At 38.4% G+C, this 17,155-nt stretch overlaps 1 protein-coding gene across 1 annotated transcript in view; it reads left to right on the top strand.

Annotated features, from left to right (window-relative positions):
• LOC5574602 (protein RUFY3) overlaps positions 1 to 17,155 on the top strand; it is a gene marked incomplete at its 5' end in the record, with an annotated part of 59,549 nt that overhangs the window by 30,760 nt on the left and 11,634 nt on the right. Inside the window, 5 exons of the mRNA XM_001655164.2 lie at positions 12,731 to 13,164; positions 13,235 to 13,494; positions 13,555 to 13,813; positions 13,965 to 14,105; positions 14,883 to 14,980. Coding sequence (XP_001655214.2) covers positions 12,731 to 13,164; positions 13,235 to 13,494; positions 13,555 to 13,813; positions 13,965 to 14,105; positions 14,883 to 14,980 — 1,192 coding nt within the window. The remainder of the gene's footprint in view (positions 1 to 12,730; positions 13,165 to 13,234; positions 13,495 to 13,554; positions 13,814 to 13,964; positions 14,106 to 14,882; positions 14,981 to 17,155) is intronic.

Raw genomic sequence — 17,155 nt, forward strand, 5'->3', positions numbered from 1 at the left:
ACTATCTGAACAGAAGTATATGACTTTACCTATTACGCGCTGTTGAAGTGCTGATTGCGCTCCACACATAAGAGCAAATATTTCCGCCTGAAAAACGGTGCAGTTTCTACCAAGTGAGTAAAACTGATTCAGCCTTAGCTCACGAGAATATACACCTGCACCAGCTCTACCTTCAAGAAAGGAGCCATCAGTGTAACATACTATATTGTTGTAAATGGTAAATTCATGAAAATATATACTTTCATATACTTTCACAAACATAAAATCATGGTTACTATGATGGTCCCTTCAAACAGGTTTCCAAAGAATAGCTATTCCATGACTCGATATTTCCATGAGTCGATGGTCCCTTTAATATCGACTCATGGAGGTTTGACTGTACTTCTTTCTAAATAGCCAGACGACCACTCTTCCCGTGAAGGGAATTGTGTGGTAAATGTCATGTAAGGAAAGTGACAAGCAATTGTGAGATTACCTGGAGCAAGGACAATTTTGTCCCAATTCACCAAAAGTGGAAACAACGAAGTGTGTGTAGATGTACGATTCACTGAATTTTTCTCCAGTAGATTCAGTACCCATAAACGGAAGAGCAAGAAAGTGCTTCTTGTTTGAGATGTAGGGAGACTTACGGCTTCGGCACCATTCGACTATTATCGGCAACCAAATTTCAAACGTCAAATACACAGTATTTTTATATCAAAACACATCAGTGGAAACATTCAGATAATTCTTTGTTCTGCCCGTTTCCCGCTGGCGAGATTTTCAAACTAAACAAACGATATTGCCAGAGATGCCATCAATTCAAATGAGCACGCCTCAAAATTCGACTGATTTGGAGCTGCCGAAGAGATTCACCAGCAGTTGTTATGGGAAAGTTGCCGAAGAGAATGAGGCTGCCGACAATAGTCACACTGACAAAGGATGTTCGCAGCGTTGTAAAAACGTTTCCAAAAGCATTTTGACAAATCTGTCGGTGTGAATCGATAGATGATTGAGAAACGCATAAATGTAAATAGACAAACACGGAATTTAACTGCTGATGTCCGAGAAAATTATAAAAGAAGAACGGCATCGGCTTAAGCTGCCGAGAATACGTAAGTTCCCCTATGTGTAGTGGCGCAACGTCGAAGAGGACCTCGAGCGCTGCTGTGGGAGTTGTAGAGAACGCACCAGACATCGCCATCAAGCACATCCTTTGGAGATGGCTCAATTTTTATTGGATTGTACTCACTTCGCCCTTCTGCCAACACACAAGACATCCATTTGAGGCTCCAAGTTTTACCAAAGGTTCGCCGGCATTGACCGAAGGCCGTGCAAGCTTTTTTGACTCTGAAATCAATGTGAGGTGTCCAAGAAAGTTTGGAATCTAGAACGACTCCGACATACTTTACCTGATCAGTTACATTAATCTCAGTGCCAAAAAAAGTAAAGGTCGAATGCCATCGCGGTTTCGTCTTTCCGTAAAAAGAACAATAGATGTTTTATTCGGGTTAACCGAAAGGCCATATTGGCGATACCAACTCTCGACTACCTGAAGAGCACTTTGCATCAGGTTGAATAGGGTGCTTATGCACATACCAACTATCAAAGCTAGATAGTCGTCGGCAAATCCATAAGTTGGAAAACCGCTATTATTGAGTTGCCTCAATAGCATATCTGCTACGAGATTCCACAAAGGTGGTGACAAGACTCCCGCTTGGGGGGATCCGCAAACACTCAATTTTCGAATCGCTGCTTGACGCAATGTCGAGAAGAGTTGTCGGTTTTTGAGCATTTGATGAATCCAATTGGTAATCATTGTAGGTAGCCCATGGTTTCATGTAGCATCCAATATGTCAACGAATGACACCTTATCAAAGGCACCCTCAGTATCCAAGAAAACACCCAAGCAGAATTGCTTCTATGTGAATGCTTTCCCGATATCGTATACAACTTTGTGTAAAAGAGTCACAGTGGACTTTCCAGATTGGTAAGCATGTTGATTCACATGAAGAGGCACGTTTGCCAAATAAACATCACGGATGTGATGATCGATAACACAGCGTAACAAAAATGACATTTTTGCGTGTCTCAAGGATCAAATTATGTGTCTCTAGTAGATTTGGGGTTGCTGAATCTGGTGCCATTCTCAGAAATGTTCCAGCACGTCACAATTTTTAGCTACAGGTCGACAAAGTTATATAAAACACTGGTTTTATTCATGTTTACATGAAATTTAAAGTACGATTTATCAATTTTTTTTGTGATCTAATCCGCCAAACATGCAAAATAGAACTTGAACTTCCATTTCAGACATAATTTGATTGAAATTGCGCGATTAAATTTTGATTAAACCGATTTTTTCAACATGCTTGCAGTCTCCATACAAAATTCTTCGTTTCTTCTATATGGCAAAATACAACAATTCTCTAATCCATCAAAAAATAACTTTTCCGCATCGAAAGTATTACAAACTTTGATGATAAGCATTGTTATACACATAAAGTTTGAATTCTGTGGCAAATTAAGCCAATATATTACCTTACAAGCTGGCAAACTTGCATGCAAGTTGGCTGAAATAGTCATTTTTTGCTTTTTCAACAGTCAATATCTCAAAAACTAGACGTGCTATGATATTTCTGAAAACGGCAATGGATTCAGCAACCCTTAATTAAGTGACTAGCGGTATTTTGGTGCTAGAGACAGAAACGTGTTCCGCAGTGTAATCGATAACTTTACAGTAATATCACGCCAGAATCTGGGAATACGCCCGGTAGCAAAACTGCTTACAAGTAGCTTTTTCAAAACAAGTTTGATAAACTTAAATCCCTTTTGAAGCAGAACAGAATAAATCCCATACGCTTCCGGAGATTTGAAAGGAGCAAAGCTATTAAGTGCCCATTAAATCGATTCAGTAGTTACGATACTGCGAGCCGAGGTCAGAGACTCGTAACTACATGAAAAGACATCTGGTTTATCTGTAGATGCTATCCACATTTTAATCCACACATCCGGGGAAGTGTGTATTAAAAAACACTCTAAAACTTCTTCATCAGAAGATACATTAGGGCTAGGTTTGAAGTGTGCGAGAGGCCCAGGGGTACCTTATCTTAAGATCCCCACATCTTTGAATTCATAAATGTGTACTTCATGGGTTCTGATTTTCAATAACTTTTACCCAAGTTTGAAGGCCTCCCAAAATCTAGAGCATTGCTGAGCTTTGAACTTTTCCACATTTTCTTACGGTTTGAACCATTCTCATAGTCATTCATTTAAGAAAAGATGCAGAGACCTTCTCAACAGTATATACATGAATGGGTGTACAGTTTTTAAGATTTCAAAAATTTCGAATTTTTTAGAAAACTTATAAGCGGTTTCTTCACCACCACTTACACTTGGTTTAATCGTATGGGTAAACGTGGTCTACGGCCTTAGCGAAGGTGAAGAAATCGGCCCTTAGTGACATGAAAAAAAATAATACTTGTATCAGCCTTAAAATCAATCCCTTAGAGACAACTATAGGTATTTCTCCAGAGTTTATTTTATACAGTATACCAATAATTTGTTGAAATTGGGTTTGAAAGTATTTCGATGATTCTTGACGTATTTCACTGAACAATACTCAATGACTCCTTTATGAAATTTATTGTAAATCGAAATTTCTCCAGGTATTACCTTTAAAATCATCCAGAAATACCTACAAAAAATCATTCAAATTTATTGGGTGACCCTAAATAGTTCATCAGGATATTTTTTTTATTATCCTAGTAATTTATATGAAAATATACCATGAATTTCACCAAATTTTTTCATTGAAGGTACCCAGAGATTCCTCCATGATTAAAAAACGAGAAAATAAATTCAAGAATTTTTCGCGAATTTTGAAGAAATTCCAACTGGATTTCCTGAAAATCAAAATAAGCAAGTCTGTACAGATAAGTGCTTCCATATAGAAACCCTACAGAATATTTTGGACCATGCCACCAAGATTTTTTCCAGTAATTTCTGAAAGAATTGCGTTGCGCGTAAAACCGCTATTATAAAGCTAATAGTTATCTATCTGGCGTACCAAAATTGACATCAGTTCATTAGGAGATTAAAAAAAACTACCACAGAATTTCCGAAAATTTCTAACCGGATTTTTCAGCATTTTTAAGCATTCAATCAAGAATTTCATTGAGGAGCTCAGAGAAGGGGTTTTGTTGCATACCATCGGCCAAGAAATCCTGTGATTTTCCAAAGTATTCCTTTACCAATTCATCTTCGAAGTTTGCTAAAATTCCTTAGATAATTGGAAACCCTTTTGGATTCGTTCTTCATTTTTCCAAGGAGCCCTTCTTGGATTCGTCCGACACTAATTCTTCATCCAATAAAAGCAGTGATTTGCCCAGAAATTCCTTTGTGATTATAATAAACCAAAGGCATGGTAAAAAACTGTTCCAATTACATTTTCGATTCTCGATGGCGCTGTAGTCGATGTTTTTTTTTTTATTATTGATATGAATACATATTGCCCAATCAAAATGAAAACGACTGCAACAAACCGGAAGTTTTCCGTTTAGATGCAAACAAGTTATACATAGGGAAACTAAAATTGTGGTTTCCTTCGGGGTGGAACGGATTTTTTTACTACACGGGAAACATTATCGTTTCATATAAAAACTGTTCCACATGTCTTCAACGAATAAAAACACATCCCTATTAACCCTCTATTTCCCATGGTAGCACAGGTGATCCACCGATTTTCGACGAGCGCTAGCTAATCCGAAATAATACGATTAGCTCAATAATTATTGGAATAAATGTAGAGAAAGGGGTGGTAAAATGAACACCTTAAGGAAATCATCTTGTTTCTGATAGAAAAACGAGGAATAAGTATAGTTCTATCGCACAAAAAAGGGATGTTATTTATAGCAGCGACATGAATTAAGACTAAAACAGCAGAATTTTCTCATATTTTTAAAAACGGAGTTCGGTTTTGCGTCGTCCGATTGATTTTGCTGATGGATTCGCGCGTTTTCGTTGCCGGAGATTTTTTTTTCCCCTGTTTTGGAGAGTCTTGCTGGGTAGTGCTTCGTGAAGCCCAAGCAGGACAGTTTCGTTTTGCGTCGATTGCTTTTGCTGATGGATTCGCGCGTTTTCGTTGCCGGAGAATTTTTTTTCCCCCTGTTTTGAAGCGTCTTGCTGGGTAGTGCTTCGTGAAACCCAAGCAGGACAGTTCGGTTTTGCGTCGTCCGATTGATTTTGCTGATGGATTCGCGCGTTTTCGTTGCCGGAGAATTTTTTTTCCCCCTGTTTTGAAGCGTCTTGCTGGGTAGTGCTTCGTGAAACCCAAGCAGGACAGTTCGGTTTTGCGTCGTCCGATTGATTTTGCTGATGGATTCGCGCGTTTTCGTTGCCGGAGAATTTTTTTCCCCCCTGTTTTGAAGCGTCTTGCTGGGTAGTGCTTCGTGAAGCCCAAGCAGGACAGTTCGGTTTTGCGTCGTCCGATAGAATTTGCTGACGGTTTCGCGCGTGTTTTCGTCGCCAGAGATTTTTTTTTCCTGTTTTGGAGCGTCTTGCTGGGTACGTATTTGGGAAGGCCCAAGCAAGACGGTTTATTTACGGGACGCCAAGAAGTTTTGCTGTCAGTGTCAGTTTTGTGTTCAGTCGAGAATGGATTACCAACTGGTGAGTTCGTTTCATGCTTACACTTATGATAACACATATTTTCTTGAAAGCGTAACTTTTATGTAATATTAAAACAGACTTTGTATGGTTTGTCACTATAGGTGTCGGCATTACGCTCTTTTCTTATACAATTTGATTATACATATATTTTTCTCTTTTTGACATTATTAAAAAATATCTTTTGAATTGTTCGACATTGTGAATGTTGACGTATTTTCTAAAACTTCTACCATATCGAGACAAAATGCACAGTAATACTCATATGTAATTTTCAAACAAACTATGCATGGTTCGTCACTACAAGTGTCGGCATTATTCCTGTTTCATATAAGTTAAAATATATACATGTAATTTTCAGTTTTCGACATTAATAAAAACGTCTTTTGAATTGTTCGACATTATAGATGTTGACGTATTTTTTTCCAAAAACTTCTCGAGACAAAAATACAACACTAGCTTTAAATACAAGTCGTATATTTCCCCCTTGTCCATGGATCGCATCACCGACCAGAGGTGACTCCCAGATCTTTTCCTCCCTCACTAATAAACACCCTTCCCGTGGTGATTGTGGAGATGCAGAGGTATTCTCGGTCTCTAGAAGCAACAATCATCACACCCTAACATTCCTTCCCCATCCCAACTGACTGTAAGGACTTGGCCGGCGCCGTTATTGATCAATAATATTAGATCTGCTAAAATTGCACTTCGAGAGTAAGCGGAAACTCCCATCCCTTATTCATTTGGATCGTAGTGCAATTCTTACCAGTTCCGATCAATCACGGAGTAGCAACCATTGACATGTACAGTCAGTCTATGCTATGCTATGCTATGCTAGAATTTTCTCATATTTTTAAAAACGATGCAAATGTTCATTTTACCTGCACTATGTTGGTAAAATGAACATCATGCAAAAATCGTAAGCAAACCAAATGTTTCTGAAAATTTTCATTGCCTTTCCAAAAATATATCCATAACTGTAACCCATTCAAAAAAAAAATTCTAAAGATATCCGATTTGACATCATGTCATAACGAAATTCACCTCACTGGAAAACGTCAAGTCTTCCGAGCTAAAAGTTACGTCAGTTCTAATTTTCAAACGTGGTTTTCTTAAATTTTGATTATCGTTGATATTTTCACTTCAATTGACTTAAATATCAACTCTAACACTCCGTATGCTGTAAATCGTCCGTGCGTGATCAAAAATCATCGAAATTTGTTTTTTCTCGGTAAAAAACCACCTCTGTTCATTTTACCACCACTTCCCCTATGCGCTCCTTTGTCTCATCAAACATAAAAATAAGTGAGCTAAGGGTCAAATTATTGAAAAACAATCAAAAAAATTATAAAGATTTTGAGTAATATAGCCTATTTGCAACAACTTTTGTTCAAGCACTTTTTTTAGAAACGTCATTTTGACCAATAAATTGTCGAACAAAGCTGTGGGAAAGAAAGGGTTAAGCACTACCTCAACATCAATACCACTAGGATCGTTTCTAAATTGCGTTCTCAGTGACGAAATTCTAACTGTTCCAGGTAATGTTTTAACATGAACTAGAAAAGCTGACTAAGCTGATAAATATAATGAAGGTCAACTTCATTTGTAAAATTACATGGATTAAAAAAAAAGATGCGTTTACAAATATACTGTTCAACATTGGTCCTACCGTATATATTCATTGGCTTTGCAGACGATGGCTTTATCGCAGTGCAGTGGAGCAAGCTTTTGCTCTTTTGAGGAGAGACAACGAGGGTACGCTTGCTATACCATTTACTCTACTCAAAAGTGTTGAAAAATAAAACTACACAAAAACAACCAGACTCTCCGTTCCAACCGCAGGCTACTGACTGATATTGCTACCATGTCAGCACCTCTCTTTTATTCCATATCTGAGTATCAACATATTTACAATCTAATTCGCTTACATCTACAATTCGTACCCAAAGATATCTCCACTGCAGGGTGTATGATGTACATACCTGCTTTCCAACACTCATCACCGAGCTCTTCCTGTCCACTAAGCTCCTTCTGGCACCGAACTCCTCCTAGCTGCCGAACTCATCCTAGCCTTGAGCTCCTCCCGGTCAGCAGCACCATATATCTCCGGGCCAACTGCACCCTGTATCAAGCTCCTCCTTGCTAACGAGTTCCTCCAGTTCTTTCGAGCTCGTCCTCTAATCTATCAGAACCCGTCACCAGACTCGACAGCATATTAATCTCCAACTCTTTTTTTTTGTTTTTATTGAACTTTTGCACTTCTAGTAAAGCTAGAAACTTTCACCTACCCCTGCTATCTGGGATGCTAATGGAGTTTAGGCTCTGTGTACGCCCTCTGGTCTTCTCGTCATTTCTCTTCGTTGGTGGCACTCGATATGCTTCGCCAAATTGATGCAAATGGGAATCATAGTGATCTTACAATTACACAGCGTAACAAAAATTACATTTTTGCGTGTCTCAAGGATCAAATTATGTGTCTCTAGTAGATTTGGGGTTGCTGTATCTGGTGCCGTTCTTGGAAATGTTCCAGCACGTCACAATTTTTAGCTACAGGTCGTCAAAGTTGTATAAAACACTGTTTTTATTGATGTTTACATTAAATTTAAGGGATGATTTATCAATTTTTTTATGATCTAATCCACCAAGCATGCAAAATACGACATTAAATTTCATTTCAGATTTAATTTGGTTGAAATTACACGATTAAATTTAAATTAAGTCGATTTTTCCAACATGCTTGCAGTCACCATACAAAAATCTTCGTTCCTTTTATATGGAAAAATACAATACATTTCAAAACCATCAAAAAATAACTTTTGAGCATCGAAAGTATTATGAGCTTTGTTGACATGAAGTTTGAATTCTGTGGCAAATTAAGAAAATAAATTGCCATACAAGTTGGCAAACTTATATGCAAGTTAGCTGAAATCGTCAAATTTAGCATTTTCAATAGTCAATATCTCAAAAACTAGACGTGCTTAATTTAGTAAATAGCGGTATTTTGGTGCTAGAGACAAAAACGCGTTCCGCAGTGTTACTTGTCACTTTCCTTACAGTACACATACCACACAGTTCCCTTCACGGGCTTCCCTTCTGGCTATTTGGAAAGAAGTGTATCAAATAATATAGTATGCTATACTGATGGCTCCCTTCTTGAAGGTAGAGCTGGCGCTGGTGTATCAGTGTAGCGGAATTTGGGGCAAGTGTGCCATAGGGGCAAGTGTGCCACCCCTGATTTTTGTAAAAACTACAAGCTATATTTTTATTTGGGCTTAACAATATGTTCGCTTATAGTCCATAATACAATTGTCAAAATATGACGCAAATTGCTCTGTTTTTCACGTATTTACATCGAATTTTGTGAAAACCATAAAATTTCAGTGATTTTTTATAAGATTTCATTGTTTCTAAATAGCATGATAAGAGGTAAATTAATAACGAATTTTTCAAACGTACTGTACATTGTGAAGCTATACAAATGTGTAAGTAATTGTGGCATTTGAACGAAAAAATATTTACTTTTACATACAAAATCCATTTTGGTTGAAATCTATAGTTTTTGGGGCAAGTGTGCCACCTATTTGGTAAACAAAAATGGTTGGGGTGAAATTCATAAAAATGTAAACATCATCAACAAAATCATGATAATGAACCAAAATGAGGCACCAGTAGTGGTTTTTGAAGTGTAGAAGAGGAATAGCGAACATTTTTGCTCCCACAATGACTTTTTTCTCCAAATATTCGACAATAACATGGTTTTAGGCGTTTTAAGAACTATTTCACCTATTTTCATCAATATTTTACCTTTATTTAGTGCTGATCTAGTGTAATATTATACAGAGATTCTACCCCATTACCCCGAATCCCATTACCCCGAATGCCATTAACCCGAACGCCATTACCACGAATTCCAAAACCCCGAACGACCCATTACCCCGAATGACATTACCCCGAATTCCACAATCATGGGGAAATGTCATCAATATCATCATGTCAAGATAATTGTGAATTCGGGGAAATAGCATTCGGGGTGATGGAATTCGGGGTAATGGTATATTCGGGGTAATGGAATTCGGGGTGATGGGATTCGGGGAAATGGCATTCGGGGTAATGGGGTAGAATCTATACAGGATTCTACCCCATTACCCCGAATCCCATTACCCCGAATGCCATTAACCCGAACGCCATTACCACGAATTCCAAAACCCCGAACGACCCATTACCCCGAATGACATTACCCCGAATTCCACAATCATGGGGAAATGTCATCAATATCATCATGTCAAGATAATTGTGAATTCGGGGAAATAGCATTCGGGGTGATGGAATTCGGGGTAATGGTATATTCGGGGTAATGGAATTCGGGGTGATGGGATTCGGGGAAATGGCATTCGGGGTAATGGGGTAGAATCTATACAGATCCTACATAATGAAAGAGTAATTCATATATCGCATTGAATGGAGACAAAAATAACGATTATAGTTATTCGAATTGAGTAGTAGAGAGTTCCGCATGTGATGAACCTTGTTATAAAGCATCCCCTCATGACGGTAAACCTAAAAATATTTTTAAAATTGTCAATTAGGCTCTGCTTTGTTAGCAATATTAACAGGAAATAATGAAAATTTTATTGCAAGTAGAATTAGGGTAAGTGTTCCCTTAGTTGTGGGTGTTCCTATAGTTGCGGTAGTGCCGTTTTCACTGATTTCATTAAATTAGCCACATAACCGACACTGCCAATCGACGTATTGGCTTGTTGATACAAGAAGTAGTTGAAAAGAGCGTTCAAATTGCTTTAAAACTGATGAAATATCACTAAACTTCCTAAAACTGTTATTGCGTGTACCAATAGTTGCGGTAAAGTGTTCCTATAGTGGAGGATCCCATAAGAAACTCACGGATACCGCAACTATAGGAACACAAATTAAAAATATACCGCAACTAAAGGAACAGTGAACCAATAGTGGAGGTATTATTTTTCACTGACATGCCGTGGATTACTGCGATGAAATATTTTTTCTCATTAAGCCAATGGTCGTTTCTTCCCGTTACAACACTAACATGTACATTAATTGCGCTTCTTGAATTTAGGCGGTTAAATGAAGTTTAATAGTGCTTAGTACCTCCACTATTGGTACATCTACCCTACATGAATGTTCATTCGGTGGCCGTCTTGCCCCATAAGGGTGGCACACTTGCCCCATAGTGTTGAAAATCGGGGTATTTTGGATGATATTTGAGGAGCTCCAAAATTAATACTTTTTGAAATTATTTTCTTTTTAAATGGCACAGTGCTTATGAAAAGATGTGAAATTAACATCGTGAGGCTGAATTGGCGGGTTTTTTAAGCTTTAGACAAAGTTAGAGAACAATTTGCTTAAGGTGGCACACTTGCCCCAAATCCCGCTAAGGCTGAAACAGTTTTACTCACTTGGTAGACACTGCAGCGTTTTTTAAGCTGAAATATTTGCTCTTATGTGAGGAGTGAAATCAGCACTTCAACAGCAGATAATGGGTACAGTCATATACTTCTGCTCAGATAGTAAGGTTGCTTTGCTTCGGCCAACTCAAGATCGAGGTTTCGAGCAGAATTGAGTCAACTCGGTTAAGCTTGTATGGACACCTGACCATTCTTCCACTCCTGGAAATGAATTTGCTGATGAGCTCACTGATGAAGTGCTGGGTTAAACTTCAGAAATTCTTGGGCGGCAACCCAGCACCAGAAATACTAGAATATTTTGGAGTAATGTCGTCAAACAAAATTGTAATTACTGAGCCCTAATCAAGGGTGGCGAAGTATTTAATAAATCTGTCAAAGCAGAATCCCAGTCTCTTGGTCAGAGCGTTAACTGGCTGGCCATTGCCGACTCAACTGTCACATGGAAATTATTTAACGTGCTGGCTCTTGTGTGTGATAGTTGTAATTACGATCGCGCTCGTTTGTCCAGTAGACGAACGTCAAATGACAAATCGTTAGGGGTGTTCATAACGAACATATTATATAGAACTTCGTATCACCTGTTATGTAACTGTCCAGTTTTCGCACAACTGCGTTTTTGATAACTTGGGAAAAACTGAAAGAAGCCTGAATCTTTAGGACATTCTGTTATTCTTAACACGCTGTAGTTATAAACTACAGACTTTCTTTACGCTCATGCGTTTTACAGAGCCCTTTTCAGGGCGCTGTTCGAACCTATAGTGGTATGGAACAACATGCTCTCATTTCGCTTATGCGATATTCCCACTTCAAGGGATTCCACCCCTATTTCCTCCCATCTTTTTCTTTCCTTTCCTTTCGAGTAGAAGGATGAAATAGGCTCCAATATGGCGTTGGCGTCTGGAGCCGGCCTTCTGATACCTGATGATTTGATGGACCAATCAGATGGTCTGTTTTGGCTCGAAATTCTCTGTTAGTCAAATTAACTGATAGTTTTAAGCTAAAAAGATTCTGCATTGACAGACAGAGTTGTCTTCTTCTTCTTCTTCTTGGTATACGTCCTCACTGGGACAGAGCCTGCTTCTCAGCTTAGTGTTCTTATGAGCACTTCCTCAGTTATTAAACTGGGAGCTTTCTTTGCCAGAGTTGCCATTTTCGCATTCGTACATCGTGTGGCAGGTACGATGATACTCTATGCCCAGGGAAGTCAAGGAAATTTCCATTACGAAAAGATCTTGGACCGACCGGGAATCGAATTCAGACACCTTCAGCATGGCTTTGCTTTTTAGCCGCGTACTTTATCCACTCTGCTAAGGAAGGCCCCTTATCTTATCCAACATGAAGTGTAATAAGGTATGATCGGTATGATAGTATATCTATCCTATTGTAAACCTATGAAGAAGGATCATGTATCCGTATATGTGTAGAGCTGACTTGTAACAAGTTGTTTTTAATATTTTGCTGAGTTGAACTCCAAATCAACCCAATCGAATTTTGATCTCACGTTCACGTTTTCCAAACAACTGTGACCCATCATAGGCACATAATCGCATAGATAGAACTTCATCAAAAAGAGCACTAGCTTCAACTGTTTATGAACGCACCACCTGAACGTCGCATCTTGCTCTGATCTTTTCTTGTTATAGCTCGTGACCCGGCATCGATAGAGCGCAGCAATTTAGTGAACATATGCAAACTAGTTGTCAAAGAGCTTCTCGAGCAGTCGATTCGCTTTGGACGGATGCTGGACTCGGATCATCTTCCCCTGCAGCATTTCTTCATAGTACTGGAGCACGTGTTGAGGCATGGCCTTCGGCCGAAAAAGGGCCTATTGGGACCCAAAAAAGAACTCTGGGATATATTGCAAAGCGTCGAACGGTACTGCTTAGGAGCTCAGGATATTACTTCATCGGTACGTGATCTTCCTACGGTTCGGACTCACATGGGTCGTGCAAGGGCTTGGCTGAGACTTGCGCTCATGCAAAAGAAGCTGGCTGATTACTTGCAGGTGCTAATTGAGCATAGAGAAGAAGCCTTGGCTGAATATTACGAACCACATGCTCTCATGATGAGCGATGAGGTAGTTGCAATCTTGAATTTCGAAGTTTTTGTTAGTATATCATTTGTTTCGTTGGGGAAACGCATTATAGGTTATCATAGTCATTGGCATCTTGGTGGGACTGAACGTGATCGACTGTAATCTTTGCGTCAAAGAAGAAGATCTTGACTCCCAGCAGGGTGTTATCGATTTTTCTCTATATTTGAGATCGAGCTCACGAAACAGTCCCGACGACGAAAACAACGGAGGAAATGGAACGGTAAATGCCATCGAGGGAAATACGGCCACCGGCGCCATGACTGCCGTATTAGATCAGAAGAACTATATCGAGGAATTGAACAGACATTTGAAGTAAGTCCTATTTGCTTAAAACAATATCATCGGATTCTAATTATAAATTTTTGCTTCCAGCGCGACGGTAGGTAATCTGCAAGCCAAAGTAGAATCACTCACAACAACGAATGCACTGATGAAAGAAGATTTGGCCATCGCCAGAAACAGTCTGATGGCCTTGCAAGCCGAAAATGCCGCCCTGAGGCGGGCTTCACAGCATGGTCAGCCATTAGACGATAAGACGAATGTTCTCGATCGGTTCGATCCGGAGATGGCCGAGGCGTTAGCGGAAGAGCGGAAAAAACGTCAAGAAATCGAAAAGGAACTGAATCTTCAAGTATGTTAGGGTAGCTCGATTTGTGTGAGACCGTTATTAATGAAAACAATGAGCATCAATTCTACAATGTAGAATTTATGGACTTTCTTTAATAACGATTTCGTTATAGTGTTCTATAATTCAAACATTTACAAAATGTTTGTTTACCTAGGTATCGTTAAAAGCGGAGACAGATATGGCAATGAAGCTCTTAGAAAAAGATATTCATGAAAAGCAAGATACAATCGTCTCACTCCGACGGCAGCTCGAGGATATTAAATCCATCAACTTGGACATGTACAAAAAACTTCAGGTATTATTTCTTCTTCAATTCGATGTTATTTTTATATGTTCACCTCTTTAGTTGTTATTCACTGACTTTGAATTTGTTAGCCTTAACTGAACCTTCCCATTGAAACTAACAATAATTAGGAATGTGAATCGGAGCTAACGCAGAAAGGTGAGATGGTAACAAGACTGCAGGTTAAAGCTTCTCAGATAGGGAAGATCCTCTCGAATCTGGAAAGGAAAGGTGATCCGATGACAGACTCCCAGATCAACACTATCTCGTCTTTCACAAGCTCCAGTCTTTCACCTCCCAACAGTGCCGGTGCTAGTGGACCTCCAAATAAGAAGGCGTACCTGAAAATTAGCACAATACCGCCCTTCAACGCCAACAAATTGCGCAAATCGCCCTCTGCTGGAGTTACGAAGTCGTCGGAAACCAACATGAGTAAAACGAATGAGAAATCAAAGACTGCTCCCAGTTCCGCCGAAAACGGTAACGACAAATCGATCGAACAGGCCCAGGAAGCTACGGTATCGCAGTCAGCTAAGATAGTCGAGCAAAGCAAAATGAACAAACCCGAATAATGTTAGACTTTAGGTCGTCGACTATTTTGAACTTCAGCTGTAATCAATCCGTTACTCAATAGCTATCTAGCTAGACCTAGATTATAAGCACTGCAGTTGCAATGGAGCTATAAGAATAATTATTTTTGTAGTCAAAATTCATATTCAAAGAATGTTGAATGAACTAACAAAATAAAACATTTTTCTATATAACAGATATTACCGTTATTTTTAACAGGAATGCGAAGCATCATTGAAGCACAAAACAGAGCTCATGTCACGAATGGAAACCCAGCGAGAATCAATGGCCCTGGCCATTGCGCAGTTGGAGAAAAAGTATGACAATTATTCAAATATAGCATTACACAAACATTTGTCATAAGTAATATGCCATAAGTATGAAATCCTAATGCTTTTTTGTGTCTTCGCCATAATTATATATGCTACGATTGCATTGACTATTGATTGAGCATTTTGAGTGGAATGCTTGACGTAGATGCTGCCGACATTCCCCAAATTTATGCTAGGTACTAGTTGAATTTGGTTCATGCTGTTATGATTGTACAAAATATGTTTTTATTCGTTTAATCATTGCATCAAACTCCAAAATATTACAATAAACAAGTTCTGCTTATTATATCGCGATAAATTTCGAAGTTTTTATTAACGAAAGAAATCTTATGTCAATGGCTATGTTTATCTTCTATCACAAAAAAATATCACACTATTTTAGCTGCTGATGTGCAGTCGAACTTTCTTCTAGCAAGTGAGAGCCGTGCTTGATACTTCCACGCCATCTCACCTCGATGAGGGAACAAATTTTATATTGTATATATAAGTGGTTTCATAGGACAAATCCGTAGAGTAAGGTGGGGCAAAAGTTCGACCTTAGTGGTATAATCAAAATTATCAGGAAAACAATAGCAGTTGAAACAAAACAAATACCATACAGTGAACCTTCAGCATATTGGCTATAATTTTGCTGAACAAACTTGTGTCAAAATATTTACCCATTTTAGTTATAACAGTTTCAAAATTGATTATCTTAAACGAACTTTTGCCCCACCGGTGGGGCAAGAGTTCGAATCTAGTGTGGGGCAAAAGTTCGCTGGCTAAAACACAAAATATCGATCCGTTTATGACAGGCATACTTTATACCAGCCGTAAACTTAAGTTTGCCGAAAAATATACACTAAATTTTCATCAAAAATTGTCCAAAACCGGTTTAAATGTAATAAACTCAAAAATAGCAGTTTTTCGCAAAACTAAGTGGAAATGTAGAATTTTGGTGACAGTTTTCCCATGATCAGACAAATTTAGCTAAATTTGAAGATAATATGTGGATTTTAGGCAATTTGCAAATTTATCCGTGGGTCGAACTTTTGCCCCGCTGATTCGAACTTTTGCCCCACTATGGGCCAAAAATTGTTTCCAAGCATTTATGCAAAAACTAATACTCCTCAAAGCAACCTTATGATAGGCCTAGAAACTCCCTTCCATAAAATATTGAAAAAGATTTTATCTTCAATTGGTTCCATGCAACGAAAGTTTGACCAAAAATTACAATATTTACGTTGAAAAACAACAAATGGTTATAACTTTTCCAAATCTCAATCGATTTTTTATGATATTTGGAGTGAAAGTCTCTTACTTGAATAGCATTCGAACCACCATGACATTTATAAGTTTTGTTTTTAATTGAGCTAGAATTCTTAAAAAGAAACTCTTACCCCACTCGAACTTTTGCCCCACTTTACTCTATACATTCCTTTCATTGAGAGGTAAAACAAAAATGTTCTATTGGGGATATTTTTCCCATTTAAATTCCGGAAAAATTAGCCAAACAATTGATATTTACTTGAAATTTGTTGTAGAAATCGCGAAAAAAATCTTAAATGAAAGTACATTTTCATTTTAGCACCAAATGAGGGAGAAAAATCTAAGCTTTCATTTGATGAGCCTTCCGAAGATGATTTTTTACAAGGGGGAAATCTGCTGAGAACTAACTCAGGGAATGTGGGGATGCTGCACCAACGACAACCCACGAAAACCAGCCCATGCACTTTACTTGAGCAATAGTGTCCTAAAATGTTTAATGAAATCTCTTTAGTATTTAATAACTCGAAAGAGCATGTTACTGGAACTACTTTAGCAATTTTTACCGCTCAAATAACGGCTGTATCATATTTAAACATTATTTTAAAAATTTGGTCGATAAATGAACCTTGACACTTTTGATCATGTTTGATGTTCGTTTAGTCGACAAAATCCACAGGGGTTTTAGTTTTAACACTGGGGTTATTCCTATCTGACGTTTCGGAAGAAACCGCAGGAACAAAATACCAAATTTTGAGTTTAGGTCAAGGGATGTAACAAAATCTAAAACACATAAAAAAAAACAAACAACAAACATTAAAAAATGGAGTAAACATGTGTTGTTGGCCTAAACTTAAGCGTTTGGCACTAAAGTTGGAACAGGGCCTTAGGACAATATTCTTCACTCTTAAAAAA

Source organism: Aedes aegypti, chromosome 1 (assembly GCF_002204515.2).
Source record: "Aedes aegypti strain LVP_AGWG chromosome 1, AaegL5.0 Primary Assembly, whole genome shotgun sequence".
Classification (NCBI taxonomy): domain Eukaryota; kingdom Metazoa; phylum Arthropoda; class Insecta; order Diptera; family Culicidae; genus Aedes; species Aedes aegypti.